The 17708-nt window shown below is 44.0% G+C and overlaps 2 protein-coding genes across 3 annotated transcripts in view; both read left to right on the forward strand.

Annotated features, from left to right (window-relative positions):
• MCM6 (minichromosome maintenance complex component 6) overlaps nt 1–1281 on the forward strand; it is a 35741-nt gene extending 34460 nt beyond the window's left edge. For both annotated transcript variants that reach the window (XM_023764025.1, XM_006100435.3), the window contains one exon: nt 787–1281. In XM_023764025.1, the coding sequence (XP_023619793.1) occupies nt 787–903 (117 nt within the window). In that variant the 3' untranslated portion in view covers nt 904–1281. The remainder of the gene's footprint in view (nt 1–786) is intronic.
• Nucleotides 1282–8277: 6996 nt separating this feature from the next.
• Nucleotides 8278–17708, forward strand: part of LCT (lactase) — a 49082-nt gene continuing 39651 nt past the window's right edge. Inside the window, 5 exon segments of the mRNA XM_023764015.1 lie at nt 8278–8689; nt 8692–8736; nt 8739–8801; nt 8804–9004; nt 16669–16748. Of these exon segments, the coding sequence (XP_023619783.1) occupies nt 8278–8689; nt 8692–8736; nt 8739–8801; nt 8804–9004; nt 16669–16748 (801 nt within the window).

A 17708-nucleotide genomic window follows, 5' to 3' on the forward strand; every position in this document is an offset into this window, starting at 1 on the left:
CAATATTTTTAAGCCACCTGGCATGTTCTTTTTTTTATTTTTTATTATTATTAGCTCTTAGAGTGAAATTTATCTTCAGATTCTACTTCTGATTTATGAATGGGTAGTAAAGAAAGTTCAATGACCAGTAATTAAAATTATCAAGATATTACGTGAAACTAAATACTTTTATCAGAGTGATAAACATATCAGAGTATTTTACACAATTGCAAATCTTAAAATTCATACATCTTGCCTTTTGAAATTATATTTACAAGTACTTGATGTCGTATGCCAGGAAACCTTATTAAAATCACAATGACTGTTGAGCTTACTTACACAATCCTTAATTTTTCTTTTTAAAAAAATGTATTTTTACTGGTTTTAGAGAAGAAGGGACAGAGGGAGGGGAGGGGAGAGACAGAGACAGACAGAGACACATCACTTGGCTGCCTCCTGCACAGCCCCCTATTGGGATAGAGCCCAAAACTGGGCATGTGCCCTGATTGGAGGTCGAACTGGCCACCTCTTGGTATGACACTCAACCACCCGAGCCACATCACCCAGGTCCATATTTCTTAATTTTTAAAAAGAGGTTTATGGTGTGAAAAGGTCTATATCCAAATGGGGACAGGTTTAGCAGATCCTTAATAATGATTTTAAAGTATAGTCCTTTTTCTACGAGTGTCTGGAGGGGAAATGAAAGAAAATGCTAGTAGCAAACACTCAGGAGAAGGGTCGGGTGCTGTGTACCTGGCATGTCTATAACACTGTGGAGACCTGAGGATGAATGTTTGTGCTTCACAGGATCATGTTCTCATTGAGCTCACCCAAGCTGGATTGAAAGGTTCCATGGAAGGGAGTGAGAGCTATGAAGAAGATCCCTACTTGGTAGTGAACCCTAATTACTTGCTTGAAGATTGAGATATTGAAAGCAACTAACCAAAGAAACTGCGGCCCTCTGCTTCCTGGCCTGGAGCCTGGGGTCTGAATGGAGCTCTGCTAGGGAGAGAATGTTTCTGGGAGCAAGGCTTCGGGAAGATGCATTGCTGAGTAACGAACCAAGTTGAAGGTCCTGTGTGCCGCATACACTTCTATGCCAACGTGGGCCTTTGTTTAGTGTGCTTCTTATCTAAGTGAAGTTGGAACCCAATAATGTGTGGTTTCAGTAACTAAGACCTTTGCTTTCATTTGTAGGAAAATGGTCCATTACTTTTATGGTATGTAGTATTTTATTGGGGAAATAACTTTCAATTGCTAACTATTGCAGTTTTTCACCAAAATAAAATAACTTGTTTTGCATTTGTCTTGAATTTATTTATACTCTTACTAGAGGCCTGGTGCACGGGTGGGGTCCCTCTGCCTGGCTGGTGATCGGGGCCGGCCGCCCAGAGGGAGAGACTGCAGGAGGTTGGCTGGCCACAGGAGGTTGGCTGGCCACAGGAGGTTGGCCAGCCGCGGGTTGGTCATGCACCAGTGGGGTCCTTTGGCGTGGCCTGCGGGGATTGGGCCGAAACCGGCAATCCAATGCCACCTGCTACTCCTGCCTGCCGCTCCCGCTCATCCCAGCCCTGCTGTGCCTGCCACGGGCTCGCACCCAGTCAGTCCCAATCGTGAGAGGCTCACACCGCAGCAGCGCTTGCCAGCCGTGAGCCCTGCGTCTGGCTCCCATTGGTCAGCTGAGCGGTGTTACCTCTGTGGGAGCACATTGACCACCAGGGGGCAGCTCCTGCATTGAGCATCTGCCCCCTGGTGGTCAGTGCGCATCATAGCGACTGGTCAACCGGTCGTTCAGTTGCTTAGGCTTTTATATATAGAGAGATTGTTTCCATCTACTTGTAACTATGAGTCTTTTCTTATTATTTTTAAAATATATTTTTATTGATTTCAGAGAGGAAGAGAGAGAGAGAAACATTGATGATGAGAGTGAATCATTGATCACCTGCCCCCTGCACGCCCCCTACTGGGGATCAAGCCCCCAACCCGGGCATGTGCCTCTGACCGGAATCAGTCTGCAGGGTAAAGCTCTGTCCACTGAGCAAAACCAGCTAGGGCATCATTACTTTGTAATAGTTTAACTTTTGTGCCCTAAGAGTTATTTTCTAACTTTTTAAAAAATATATATTTTATTGATTTTTTTACAGAGAGGAAGGGAGAGGAATAGAGAGTTAGAAACATCGATGAGAGAGAAACATCGATCAGCTGCCTCCTGCACACCTCCTACTGGGGATGTGCCCGCAACCAAGGTACATGCCCTTGACCGGAATCGAACCTGGGACCTTTCAGTCCGCAGGCCAACGCTCTATCCACTGAGCCAAACCAGTTAGGGCTCTAACTTTTATTTTAAGGGAAATGTGTGATTTTATATATTATAAACCATTTCCAAATTTTATGGCTTTCTTCCAGGTAAAAGTTGTTGCTGTTTATGATACTAACTTCCTGAAACTTAGTTATCAGTATACTGATGATGCAGTTTCTATTGCAGCTTTTACCAGATGTCATTCTTGGCCTGTAGGGCCAGTTAAGGCGTGTTCATATGTGGTATGTGAGTTCAATAATAGTAATTTCACTCTCCATTGGCTTGAAAAAGATAGGGTGGGGACACTGGGAATAGAGAAGCTGCACAGTTAGCAAATGCAGGGTTATAAGCTCCTTCAAAAGTATGTTCCTAATTAATGAGGGTATTAGAGGCTGTTGGGATGAAGATACCTTGGGATCTCAGACTTGCTAGCGAGGCTGAGATACTGGTGCAAAAAACGGACAAATGTCAGGCAGGACATTCAGTAACAGGTGTTAGGAAGAACATTCTAGAGAAAAGCTAGGAGACAGCAAGAAAGAACCCTTCTCTGTACTGACTCCCACTCGATGAAAATGGTGTTAAGAGGTCCTGAAAGAAGAGAAACAGCCTGGCAGGAGTTTGAACTTTAATTTGATCAACTATTTGCCCAAAGGAAAATTTGAAGCATAGGAAACCCGAGTTCTGTTTTGATGAATCTCATCCCCTTCCCAATTCTACCATTAGTGGGAGTGCAGGCTCCAGAGCAAACGAGGTAATTACTACAAATGCAGTCAGAGGGCTTTTTAAAATATATTTTTATTGATTTCAGAGAGAAAAGGAGAGAGAAACATCAATGATGAGAGAATCATTGATCGGCTGCCTCCTGTGCGCCTCCTACTGGGGATTGAGCCCGCAACCTGGGCATGTGCCCTTAACCAGAATCAAACCTGGAACCCTTCAGTCCACAGGCTGATGCTCTATCCACTGAGCAAAACCAGCTGGGGCTACAGTCCGTCTGAATGAGTGCTTACATTTCCACATAACCCCCTTCCTCCGCATGTTACTTGTCAGGAAGGTAAAATGGATAACGGCATACAAGATCTTTAGTAAGTGGGTAGATATAACGTGTTACTGAGTGGGACTACTTGAATGTTGAAATTGTCAACTAATTTATAAATTTAATGTATTTTCAACCAAATCCCAACAGATATCCATTAACAAGAGGGGAGTTCATAAATTTCTAGAAACATACAACTTACTGAGACTTAATCATGAAGGAAGAGAAAATCTGAGCAGACTAGTAAGGAGATTGACTCAATAATCAAAAACCTCTCAGCAGCCCTGCTGGTGTGGCTCAGTAGTTGAGTGTTGTTGACCCATGGACCAAGAGGTCACCAGTTTGATTCCTAGTTAGGGCACATGCCTGGGTTGCTGGCTCCCTCTCCAGTAGGGGGCATGCCGGAGGCTAAAACACTAATTAGAAAGAATATGTTCATTGCAGTGTTATTTACAATAGCCAAGATTTGGAAGCAACTCAAGTGCCCATGAATAGACAAATGGGTAAGAAAGCTGTGGTACATATATGCAATGGAATGTTAGCCATAAAAAAAGTGAAATTTTACCACTTGCGACAATATGGATGAACCTAGAGGGTATTATGCTAAGTGAAATAAGTCACACAGAGAAAGAAAAATACCATATGATTTCACTTATATGTGGAATCTAAAGAGCAAAATTAATGAACAAATAAAATAGAAACTGACTTATAGATACAGAGGTCAAACTGATGGCAGCTGGTTTGGCTCAGTGGATAGAGCGTCAGCCTGTGAACTAAAGCGTCCTGGGTTTGATTCCGGTCAAGGGCACATGCCCAGATTGCAACCTTGATCCCCAGTGGGGGGCATGCAGGAGGCAGCCGTTCAGTGATTCTCATCATTGATGTTTCTATCTCTCCCTCTCCCTTCCTCTCTGAAATCAATAAAAAATATATTTTTTTAAAAATCATCTTCATTTCAACAAAACCTAGATTCTGATTGTTCTTTGAAGGAGCTGGTAATGGCCAGGATCTTGATGTGAAAACACTTATCTGTAAAGATACTAGTATATGTACCCCTATGTTCATTTCAGCTTTGTTCACAGTGGCCGAGACATGGAAACAGTGTCCTTTGATGGACAATTGTATACAGATATGCTACATATATTCAATGGAATATTACTCAGCCATTAAAAAATTGAAATATTGCCATTTGTGACCACATGAATGGATCTTGAGAGTATTATGCCAAGTCAAAAAAGTCAGATGGAAAAGGATAAGAACCACATGATTTCACTCATATGTGGGATAATACACAAAAAGCAATAAACAAACAAACTCATTGATAGAGACAACAAAATGATGGTTACCAGATTTGAAGCTTGACGTCAAGGCCATCTTTAAAATTCCAGTAAATGAAATAAAATTGTTTCTATTAAAAAAAAATAGGAAAAGAGTAAATGTGTGCACACCAAGAAAAGTCCAGGAAAAAGAATGAAAGGAGAGGCTATGTCCTATCATAAAGTAAAAAGTACTACACAACTATAGAAATTTAAATTGTGTGGTATTGTCACAGGAATGGATAATCAAGAAGTAGAAAGTCCCGACATATCTATGTCTTTATAGAAATTTTGTTTCTGGTAAGGTAGCATTTCAAATAGTGGAAGAAGATGGCCTATTCAATAACATGTTAGAAATTGATAAGCCATGCCACACAATATACATACAGTTAAAATTCAAGATGAGCTAAAGATGTAAAGATTTAAAACAGGATAAAGGAATACAGGTTTGACATGAGACTTAAAACTATGGTACCAGGAATGTACTTTATTTTTTTAAATCTTTATTGTTCAGATTATTACATTTGTTCCTCTTTTTTCCCCCCATAACTCCCCTCCTTCCAGCTCCCACCCCACCCTCCACCCTCACTCCCCACCCACTGAGTTCATCCATAGGTGCATGATTTTTGTCCAGTCACTTCCCGCATCTCCCACACCCCTTTTCCCCCAAGAATAGTCAGTCCATTCCCTTTCTATGTCCCTGATTCATTATAGTCACCAGTTCATTCTGTACATCAGGTTATTTATTCACTTGATTCTTAGATTCATTTGTTGATAGATGCATATTTGTTGTTCATAATTTGTATCTTTACCTTTTTCTTCTTCTTCCTCTTCTTAAAGGATACCTTTCAGCATTTCATATAATACTGGTTTGGCGGTGATGAACTCCTTTAGTTTTTCCTTATCTGTGAAGCTCTTTATCTGACCTTCAATTCTGAATGATAGCTTTGCTGGATAAAGTAATCTTGGTTGTAGGTTCTTGGTATTCAGCACTTTGAATATTTCTTGCCATTCCCTTCTGGCCTGCAAAGTTTCTGTTGAGAAATCAGCTGACAGTCGTATGGGTATTCCCTTGTAGGTAATTGAGCCTCTTTCTCTTGCTGCTTTTAAGATTTTCTCTTTGTCTTTTGCTCTTGGCATTTTAATGATGATGTGTCTTGGTGTGGTCCTCTTTGGATTCCTTTTGTTTGGGGTTCTCTGCGCTTCTTGGACCTGTAAGTCCATTTCTTTCTCCAGGTGGGGGAAGTTTTCTGCCATTATTTCTTGAAATAGGTTTTCAATATCTTGCTGTCTCTCATCTTCTGGCACTCCAATGACTCTGATATTAGTCCGCTTAAAGCTGTCCCAGAGGCTCCTTACACTATCTTCACACTTTCGGATTCTTTTTTCATTTTGCTTTTCCAATTGGGTGTTTTTTGTTGAATCTTTGGTTTGATTCTTGTGCTCCTCTGGTCTGCTATTGGGTATAATATTCTTTATTTCAGTCCGTGTATGCTTACTTTCTAATTTCTTTATTGTAGCATCGAGGGTCTCATTAGTTTTCGTGAGGCTCTGCACAAATTTATGGCAAGCCCTCAAAATTGCGATTCTTAGCTCCATATCCTCCATTTCTGTCATGTTTTTTTGTCTCCGCATCTTTTATGCTTTCTTGGTGCACCCCCTTGTGGTCTCTGTGCACAGTCTTGTTCTAGCCAAGCCTTAATTGTTGTAGTTAACACTAGAGGGATTTGACCACCAGGCCGACTGGCTGTGGAAATCAGCTGTGGGAAAACTTCAGTCCTCTGGGGAGGCGCTAGTCCAGCCCTTGCCTGAGGCGACCGGCAAATGGCTGTGCGCAGGGTTTGGGCGGGGCGGGCTCAACAGGGCAGGGGGAGGGAGCAGCTATGGCCGCTCTCAGTCCGTCCCCAGGGGCTCTGCCTCTCTGTCCCAGCAATCGCTGCAAACCTCGGAGGGGCCGTAGCCAGACAGTCCCGCTTCTCCCGTTTGAGTCAGGGTCCCTAGAGACTCGCCCGGATCTGTAGCCCAGAGTCTGAGACTTGCTCCTGATTGAAAACGACAATCGCGCCCTCAGCCGCCAGCCCGCTTTGCGCGCGCACCCTCACCACCGCACCGCCGTACCTTTAAATTTTCCACACTGCGCCTCCGCTGAGCGTCGGAATGCTGTTGTTTTTGCTTCTAGTTGAAGAGACTCTCCTCAGCCAGCCTTCCCGTGGTTCTGGTTGATGTCCGCTCCGACTTTTAGTTGTAACAGGAATGTACTTTAAAAGACACCATAAACCATATTAAAGGACCGGGGAAAATTTTTTCCTATCATGTTTTTTTTGTTTGTTTGTGTGTTTGTTTTTAATCCTCACCTGAGGATACATGAGAGAAAAACGTGATGGGCTGCAGGATTGGCACATGCCCTGACCGGGAACTCAGCCCACCACCTGTGGGTGTACAGGGGGATGCTCCACCCAACTGAGCCACCTGGCCAGGGCTCTATCATGCTTTAATATATGACATCCAAACTCTATTAAATAAAGAGTTTTTATTTCAGTAATAAGTTAAAATAATAAAAACGTACAAAGGATATAAACATAAATCTCAGAAGAAAAACAAGCAGCCCAAAAACATGGAGAGCTACATTTTAAGCAGAAAAATAAGAAACCAATAAAGATAATATTTTCATTCTTCCAAGTATCAAAAATGTCAAGTTTTATAACAAGTGTTAGCAAAGCAGAAAGATTTAAGCACACTTCTGTCTGTAGAATTTAAATTTGAAAAAGCCTGTTTTGGAAGACTATTTATATTTCAATCAGAATTCTAAACAGGTATGCCATTGGGTCAACTTAATTCCTAAGAATCTATGTTAAAGAAATAGTCACACATGTGGACAAAGATATGTAATGTATAGATATAAGTGTATATCTATATACATTTGCAACCAATTAAAATTAAGATAAAACCAGTGTTTAATATTCAAGAGGTTAACTTATGTTACCTCCTTTCTGTGGAATGAATGCTAAAAAGAAGTGGGTCTATACATTCTGATGTAGGCAGAGGTCCAGCAGCTACTAAGTGAACAGAAGCAAGCTGAGGAACAACCATAATCCTGTATATGTTAAATTATATTATACATTTAAAATGTTACACACCTACATATGTTTGCATCGAATATATGCAGTAACAGCTACCGCTGAGTTGCATTGTTCTAAGCATGCTAAAGAATGACCTCATTTCATTCTCACTACCAGCTACTTCATTCTACAGGTGAAGAGGCAGGCATATTAAGGGCTTTTCTCCAGGTGCGATTTAAACCAGCTTGCAAACTCCCGCATTACCATTCGGCCACACGGAGAAGGAAAACGGGAAGGAAGCGATGTCGAACTGCTTACACCAGGAAGAGGCGGGCGGGAGGGAAAGAACTCACAGGGATATTTTATATGTCTCTATATTATTTGAATCTTTTACAAAATGTTTCATCACTTACATATTTTAAAGGGGGGAAAGTTTGGCAAGGGACTCGCTTTTGTTGCGTTATGGAAACAAAGTTTAAAATGCTTTGTAAGACAAAAAAAATGTGGAGAACGTGTCTTTCTTCAGACATTTCCCAGGTTCCTCGGCTTAAATCGTGAGACATTTGACATTATGTGTTGCTATCGCTTATGGCCTTTACATTTTTCGACATTACATCGATGAACGATGCACTGATTGCATTATCACCGATGACCAGTTACCTATTAAGTGTTAATACTCACGTAGCCTTTTACAGCCTCTGCTGTGGCTATAAAGTAAGGCTTCCACCGCCTCCCAACAGGTCCTCGGAGATGGAGCTGACCTGGAATTTAGCCCTTTGTGTTTTCCTAAGTTTTTCCCGCGGCGGGTTCGGCTGGGAGCCTGCCGACAGCTTCATGGCAGCGGCCGGCCCTCTGCCTGCGGCGGGGGACGCGTGCCCCCGGCCGCTGCCCGCCCTCCTGCCGCGGCACCTGGGCGGCCTCCGCGCCCGCGGCGTCACCCACTACAAGGTGCTCCTGTCCTGGGCCCGGCTGCTCCCGGGCGGCTCCGAGGCGCGGGACCCGGGGCGCTGCGCTGCTACCGGCGGCTCCTGGGGGCCGTGCGCGCGCGGGGCTGCGGCCGCTGGGGGTGCTGCACGGCGGGCGCTTCTGGGCCCCGGGCCCCGCGGCGAAACGCCCGCCGATCGCTTCGCCGACTACGCCGCGTTCGCCTTCCGCTCCTTCGGGGACTTGGTGGACACCTGGTTCACTTTCAGCGACTTGGGGGAGGCGATCGCGGGGCCGCCCGCCCAGCAGTCCGGACCCGCCCGCCTGCAGACCCTCGCCGACGCCCACAGAAAAGCCTATGAGGTTTTCCACGAAAAATACGCCCCTCCAGGTGAGTCCACGCCACCCGGCCGCCCCCCTTCCAGCCCTCCTCCCCGTCCCCCCATTTCTTACGGAAAGCCGCTCACACGGTCTGGTTGAAGCTTGCATTCCGAGGGAGACAGACAAGTACAAAGATAAATCGTGATGTTCTGGCAGGTGACGAGGAGGGCACGGTTCCAGTGTCCATGTTCTTGCTGCGTAAATCCCGTGAGGTTCTGATTCAGCGGGTCTGGGCGGGACCAGGGCATCCGTGACTGGGATAAGTTCTCTGGGCGCATCTGAGGACACCAATTGTGACAACCAATTCTGGGTTCTGTCTGCTTTCTTGTTTTTATTATATACGTGTAGCATATAATATACACTGAGTGGCCAGATTATTATGACCACCCCATCAGTACAATGAAGTGAAGTAGTTACGCAAATAATAATAATAATAAAATCTTGAGAGTATTTGCTTAGGACGTTTTCAATATTCAGTATTTTTGGAAGTGTCAATGAAGTACTGATGGGGTGGTCATAATAATCTGGCCACTCCGTGTATGCATGCCAGTATATTCTACTTTCTGAGTATCTTTTCATTTTTATAAAAAGCATGATTTCCAGTGGTCTTATAGGTTCCCACAATATGAATGGATCATAAAGTTTAAAAGATTGCGCTCATTGTAGTATATGTTTAATTTCTACTATTGCAAATTATAAACATGCCTCTATATAAATGCTTGCCTACCTTCTGACGAATTCTTTCTGATCGGTTCTTAGAATTGAAATGACTAGATCAAGAGACGTGCATTCTTTAAGACCTTAAAGCATGTGGCTAAACTGTCTTCCAGGAAAGTTGTAATAGTTTATATACAACAGTTATAAAATTGCTTTTCTGACCCTGCTCAGCCGGTTTTCGATGATGCGATTATTTTTATCATTGATAATTTGACAGCTAAAAAGTATTTTCTCCTTATAGTCTCCGTTTGCATGTGTTTGATTATAAGAGGCTAAACTTGTTTTTTCTATGTGAAAAATGAAAGGAGTGTGAGTGTGGAAGCGGCTGTTTTCTATAGGAAGGCAGACCTCAGGCCACCTCGGTGCAGCCTGCAGGGGAGGGGGGCGGGGGGACCTGGGGAACAGGGCGGAGGAGTGCGAGGCCCCGGCCCTGGGAACAGCGCAGCGAAGGCCGGTGGTCCGTTTAGTGAACCGGGACCCCGGGTGGGGCGTGAGGCGAGGCTGGATGTGAAGCTGACCCTTCGGGAAGCGCACCTTGGGGAGGGTGAGCGAGTGTTTGTTGGCTTCATTCTTTCTGCTGAAGAAACGCTGAGTAAAACGAACTTTCGAAGAAGGCAGCACTGAACTTGCATCCTCTCCAATAAGGGGACATCCGTCCTACTCTGAATCAGATTCTATAGGATTCCTTACATTATGCAATTATATACGCATGTTTCTTTAAATGGTTTGCAAATTTCGTTTTTAATTTCCATCAGGTTTCTAAAGACTGTTTCTTTGTTTCAAAGATGGTTTCTTTTTTAAACTTACATTTTCCTTCTTTTCCTCTTGTGCTCATTTCCCCCATTCTTTACTTTCTGTTTCATCACTATCACTAGATTATCTGCCCCCAATATAATATGGGAAACAAAATTAATTCTCTTTTCAATTTCTTTACTATTTTAAAAGGTGGTCTCTCTCTCTCTCTCTCTCTCTCTCTCTCTCTCTCTCTCTCTCTCTCTCTCTCTCTCTCCTCATTCTCCACTTCCTCTTAAGTCCAAACCATAGCCTGTTGTTCTTTTTAAAATATATTATTTAATATACACAAAAAGTAATATAACTTATGTTGGTTAAAAGCAAAATACGACAACCAATACACATGGAGTGACCACTCAATCCAACGATTAAAATAGAACACAATACACTTCACATCAGCTAGGATGGCTCTAATAAAACAGGCAGTAACAGGGCTGGCAATGATGTGGAGAAATTAGAACCCTATGCACTGCTGGTGGAATGACTGACGGTGCAGCCATTCTGAAAAACAGCCTGGCAGTTCCTCAGGTTAACTTTAGAGTTACCGTGACCCGACACTGCCTCTCCCGGGTATATATCGGAGAGTAATGAAAACAAACGTGCAGGCAAAAACTCGTTACCAACCTTTATAGCAGCGTTATTTACAATAACCCAACGAGGTTATAGCAGCATTATTTATAGCAGCATTATTTGTAATAACCCTAATGTCCATCACCGATGGATAAACAAAATGAGACACAAACATACACTGGAATATTATTCATCCTTAAAAGAGGTGAAGTACAGATACATGCTACACATGATGAACCTTCAGTCGCAAAACACCGCATATTATAGGATTTCCTATATACTGTATGTCCAGAACAGGCAGCTCTACAGAGACACTAAAGTACATTAGCAGTATCTAGGGCTCAAAGGAAATGGTGACTGCTACTGGTTACGCGGCATTTCCCTTTAGGTGACTAAAATATTTTGGAATAGGGCAGATGGCTGCACAGTTTTGTGACTATATTAAAAACCACTAAATTGTATACTTTAAAGGGGTGAATTTTTTCAGTTAAAGTTGACATTAAATATTATTTTATATTATTTTCAGGAGGGGTGAATTTTTTTCTATATGAATACATATTTTAACTTTAAAAATGTAAAAAATAAATAAATGGGAGGGTTGAGGGTTTATAAAGCAAGGCAAAACAAACCACACTTACATCTACTTGAATATGCCCCCCATCCCGTCTTTTATTTTATTTTTTTAATCTTCACCCGAGGATATGTCTTTATTGATTTTTGAGAGAGAGAAACATCAACTGGCTGCCTCCTGTACATGGTCTGACCAGGGATTGAATCTGAAAGCTAGATGTGTGCTCTGACTGGGGGACTCAAACCCGCAAACTTCTGGGGCACAGGACAGAGCTCCAAGCGGCTGAGCCACCTCACCAGGACCCTATCCCATCTTTTATTCATCCCCTCCTCACCCAGGTCACCACTACGCAACTGTTCTGTTTACCTTTTATTATTTGATAGCTGCCCGCCCCCCTCTCTCCCCGCCATTTGGTGTCCACAATGACTTGATAGTACAAGGCCAAAGATTTTTTTTTAAATATATTTTATTGATTTTTTACAGAGAGGAAGGGAGAGAGATAGAGAGTTAGAAACATCGATGAGAGAGAAACATCGATCAGCTGCCTCCTGCACATCTCCTACTGGGGATGTGCCCGCAACCCAGGTACATGCACTTGACTGGAATCGAACCTGGGACCTCTCAGTCCGCAGGCCGACGCTCTATCCACTGAGCCAAACCAGTTTCGGCAAGGCCAAAGATTTTAAATAAAAAAACATTTAGTTAAAGAACAGGTAGAAGTTTAGCAAATAAAGCACATTCCCAGTGTTTTGAAAAAATATGTTAAAGAAGTAAATTTCCATTTACTACTGATTAGAAAAATACAGTATTAAATGCAGTTCTGATACTTTTCTAAGAATTTTTTATCAGAGTATGATTTACATATAGTGAAATGCGTGATCTTAATTTTACAGTTTGATTAGTTTTGGGAAACACATTCATGTAACCCATACCCTTCCCAAGATAAGGCTTAACTGCCCGGCCGATGTGGCTCAGTGGTTGAGTGTCAACCTATGAACCAGGAGGTCATGGTCAGGACACATGCTCATGTGCAGGAGGCAGCCAATCAATGATTCTCTCTCATCATTGATGTTTCTATCTCTCTCTTTCCCTTCCTCTTTGAAATCAGTAAAAAATATTTTTTTTTAAAAAAAAAGATAAGACTTAACTAACACCTCAGAAAATTCCCTCTAGATAGAAAATTCTCCTCATGATTAATTGTAACCGTTGCTAGTCAATCCTTCCCCAGGAGCAACCACTGACCTGGTTTCTATCAGCTTCGATAGCAATGGAACCACACAGTGTTTGTGTCTGTCCTCTGTCTCTCTTCTTGCATTCAGCATAATGTTTGTGAGATTTATTAATTTCTGTTGCTGCATTCGTTATTTTCTCCTGTTTTTCTTCTTAGTCGTTCTGTATTATGAATGTATCGTAGTTGAGGTGCTTTTGAGCTATGTCCAGTTTTCATCTATTATGAATAAAGTTGCTATAAGCATTTATTCTTGTGTAAGTTTTTATGTGGACATATATTTTTATTTTATCTTAGGTGAATACCCAGGAGTGTATTTGATCTTAAAAATTAACTCAAAATAGATCAAAGACCCAAACATAAGAACTAAAACTATAAAACTCTTAGAAGAAAACATTGGGACAATATTGTGTGCTGTTTTTTAGCTATGACACTAAAAGTGCAGGTAACACAAAATAAAATAGATAAATTAGACTTCATCAAAATTAAAAAGTTTTGTGCATCCAAGAATACTATCAACAGAGGGAAAAAGCAACCCAAAGAATGGGAAAAAATATTTGCAAATCATATATTTGCTAAGAGATTAATATCCGGAATATATTTTAAAAACTTCTAATTCAACAACAACAAAACAAACAACTGTATTAAAAATGGGCAAAGGCCCTACCTGGTTTGGCTCAGTGGATAGAGCGTTGGCTTGAGGACTGAAGAGTCCCGGGTTCGATTTGGGTCAAGGGCACATGCCAGGGTTGCGGGCTCAATCCCCAGTAGGGGGTGTGCAGGAGGCAGCCAATCGATTCTCTGTCATCATTGATGTTTCTATCTCTCTCTCCCTCTCCCTTCCCCTCTGAAATTAATAAAAATATATATTTAAAATAAAAATGGGCAAAGGACTTGAATTGATATTTTTTTCCAAAGAAGTTATGGCATGGCCAATAAGTACATGAAAAGATGCTATATATCAACAATCATTAGGAAATACAAATCAAAACCTTAAGATTTAAAAACACACAAGATTCCACTTCATACCCATTAGATGGATACCATTAAAAACAAAGAAAATCACAAGTGTTGGTGAGGTTACAGAGAAACTGTAATCCTTGCGCATCGTTGGCAGGAGTGTAAAATGATGCGGCATATGTGGAAGGCAGGGTGGCAGTTCCTCAAGAGATTAAACATGGAATTACCGTATGACCTAGCACTGGGGGTATATACCCCCAAAACTGAAAGCAGGGACTTGAACAGATATTCCTACGCTCATTTTCATAGCAGCATTATTCACAACAGCCAAAAGGTGAGAAAAACCCAAATGCCTATGGATTGAAAAATATATACACAAATTATGGGACATACAAACAATGGAATATGATTCAACCTTGGAAAGAAATGACATTCTGGCACATGCCGTACCATGGATGAACCCTGAAGACATGATACTACATGAAATAAGGCAGACACAAAACATAAATATTATATGACTCCACCTAGATGAGGGACCTAGAATGAGCAAGTCCACTAAGGCAGCGGGGAGGGTGGTGGTTACCAGGAGCTGGGAGGAGGGGAGATGGGAAGTTACTGTTCCGTGGACACAGCGTTCTAGTTTGGGATGGTGGGAAAGTTCTGGAGACAGATGGTGGTGATGGTTGCACAACAATGTAAATGTGCTTAATGCCACCGAACTGTACACTTAAAAATGGTTAATGGTAAATTTAGGTTGTTTATATTTTGCCACAATATTTGAAAAGTTCTTTTCTAATCTTCCTCTATGTCTTATAAACCTGGCATTGATGTGTCCAGTGTGCCCACACAGAGGGGCGTTCCAAAGAGAGGGTTCGGCAGGGTTGGAGGGAGGGAGGAGAGTGACCGCCCCTCAGGTGGGAAGCATGGAGTTGCACACAGTGTCCTCCGCCTGCACCGTCTGGGGCCCAATCCAGGGTGACACCAGCTCCCCACCCACTCCTGGCAGTCGTGGCTGGCAGCACCGGCAGCTCAATACTGCCAGGTCCCTGTTATTGAAGCATTTGGACCAAAGGGAAAGGGCCTATTTTATGTGGAGAACTGCAGTGGGTTTTGGAGGAACAACTTCTCTTTACAGCGGAGACAGAAATGAGCTGACCCTTCAGTGAGGTCTGGTGATGCCTGGGGGGGAGGGGGGGTGGAATGGGGGCGGGAATGGAATTACACAGGTCTATGCAGCGACGTTCTACCCCGGCTCAACACAGTTAATTCTCAACCCATGGTAAATACTGATTCAGAGTCCCGTGGGCGTAAAAACCTATCTGTAACCACATTCAGCACAAACTACAGGATACATCCTCTTACACCAGTAATTCCTCCCCTTTCAGTCCCATAGAGAACAGGAGCTGCAAGCTTAGAGTGAGAATCTAGTCTTGAGGAATCCGCATTTTACGTTGTTTTAAGAAGCCTGGTTTGTGCTAGCACTGGAGACAGGAGCAAGCATAAGCTACGCTGGGGAAGGCTGACATTTTGTGTATGAGGATTTCCAGAACTTCGGGCACATTTGTTCAGTCTAAATTCCAAAAACAGTTTGCAAAGTCAAACAGAAATGATTTGTGGGTTCATTGTGCTTAGGGATTAGCTGTACCCTTGTTTCGTTTCATTGGTCAAGAGATGGTACTAAACTGTTCATTTTAAAGTGTGCAGCACAAGCGGAGAACGTTTGTTCTGTGTGTGCTGACATGAGGACAGACAGACTGCAGCATGAAAGGTGGAGCCGTGGGCACAGGCAGTAAATTCCTGGAACAGCGTTATCTTATCAGAACGAGGACTGACTGTCTGGGTGACAGTCCCTGTGCAGAGGGTTTCAAAGTCCCATTGTGCTATCGAAAGAAGCCCCTGGGAGCAGCTGCCAGTGGTGGTGCCATGGCTGGAAGAACTTTCTCCTGGGCAGCACTCGGATGAAAGAGAGAAGGCAAGGCATGTCGCCTCCAACTGTGGTTCTGTTCCTTGTTTATTTGGCGTTTTCCCTTCATGGGCCTGAGCACCTGTCATGCTCCAGTCCTCAGCTTGATATCTGCAGGGACTGAAGACGTGTTTAAGTTTTGCTGGTCAAGGAGCCTACACTCCAGTGGGAGATAAAGATGTGTGCGCATCTGAGCGTTAGAGAGCAATACAGAAAGCGAGGACCCCAGCCCACAGCTTGCTGGATGCCCCGAGGGTCCCAGCCCACAGCTTGCTGGATGCCCCGAGGGTCCCGGCCCACAGCTTGCTGGATGCACTGAGGGTCCCAGCCCACAGCTTGCTGGATGCACTGAGGGTCCCAGCCCACAGCTTGCTGAATGCACTGAGGTTCCTGGCCCCCAGCTTGCTGGATGCCCCAGTTCCTGCTGGCAGGTGGTCCTGATGCACACAGATTCGAGCCCCACTGTTAGGTGATCAAATGTCAAAGCAAGTGGGTACAAGCCGCATATGTTTCTATCTCCTTGTCGCCCCCTCGGGACACAGGAGCGGCTGAGCTGGTGTTTGTACAGAGAACAGGGCCAGGCGACAGCAGCTCCCCGAGAGCTCCGCCTGGAGAGAAGCTGAGGAAGCAGCGGCGGCCTGCGTTCCTTTGAAAGGCTTTTGCAGAGGCCCAGGGCGCACGAGCATTCTCTAAAGGGTGTTTGTAAGCCGCCTTGTTTCCTAAAATCTTCCAGCTGCGGTTAAGCCGTGCGAGTGAAACTCTTTTTAAATGGGTGGCCATGGAGTAGAAAGTTGATAGGCAGGGAGTCCCCATGCGGCCTCCGTGGCCACGGGCTCCCGCCCGCTCACCTGCTCTCCTCCCCGTTGGTTGCAGGTGGGAAGCTCTCGGTGGTGCTGCCAGCGGAAGCCGCCTCGGAGCTCCTGCGAGAACCCGCCACAGCCTCCCTGGCCAAGGTGAGGACAGACCTGCCTCTGCGACATCCCAGGAAAGTGCCATTTTCATTCCAGACGACCAGCTGGTGCTGCCTGTTGGCTTGACTTTTGATACTTGTCCTGTGGGGTGTGCTCTCCGGATTCACAGTGACTTTAGGTGAAATCCCCTGTTGGAGCCTCCGCTCCTGCTGGTCAGGTGTCAGCTTCTGCTCTGCTCGCTCTGATTTCTTATTAAAGGAGTCAAAATAGCGTGTTAGAAGGGAAGTCAGTTTATAGCAAAACAGGTACCAGGGCAGAGGGCTCGTTCTTGTAAGTATGTGCTCCCTCGAGCCCCCATCCAGGTTTCTACCTCCTCTAATATAACTTCTATTTTTAAAATCTTATTTATTGCTTTTTTTTTTTTTAAGAGAGACAGAGGGAGGGAGGGAGGGAGGAAAGGAGAGAAATATCAGTTTGTGGTTGTCTCCTGTCTGTGCCCTGACTGGGGATGGAACCTGAAACCTTGGTGTATGGGGATGACGCTCTAACCACCTGATCCCCGGCCAGGCTAAATACAACTTTAAACGGTGGTTTTATTTTATTTTATTTTTTTTAATAATTTTTATTTCTTAAAGTATTAAAAAGAGTATTACATATGTCTCCTTTCCCCCCCCCTTGACATCCCCCCGACCCCTACCCCCCCACCCCCGGTGTCTTGTGTCCATTGGTTAATCTTATATGCATGCATATAAGTCCTTCGGTTGATCTCTTAATCCCCCCAACCCTCCCCAGGCTTCCCACTGTAGTTTGACAGACTGTTCAATGTTGCTCTGTCTCTGCATCTACCCCTGTTCATCAGTCTATACTGGTCCCCATTATCTGTCCCAACCTCACTGGAGCAGTCCCAACCTCGCCGGGGCCGCCTCAGCCTCACCGGAACAGTCCCGACCTCACTGGGGCTGGTTCAGCCTCATCAGGGCCGTCCCTACCTCACCGGGGCCG

The sequence above is a fragment of the Myotis lucifugus genome, unplaced genomic scaffold, assembly GCF_000147115.1.
Source record: "Myotis lucifugus unplaced genomic scaffold, Myoluc2.0 scaffold_312, whole genome shotgun sequence".
Taxonomy (NCBI): Eukaryota; Metazoa; Chordata; class Mammalia; order Chiroptera; family Vespertilionidae; genus Myotis; species Myotis lucifugus.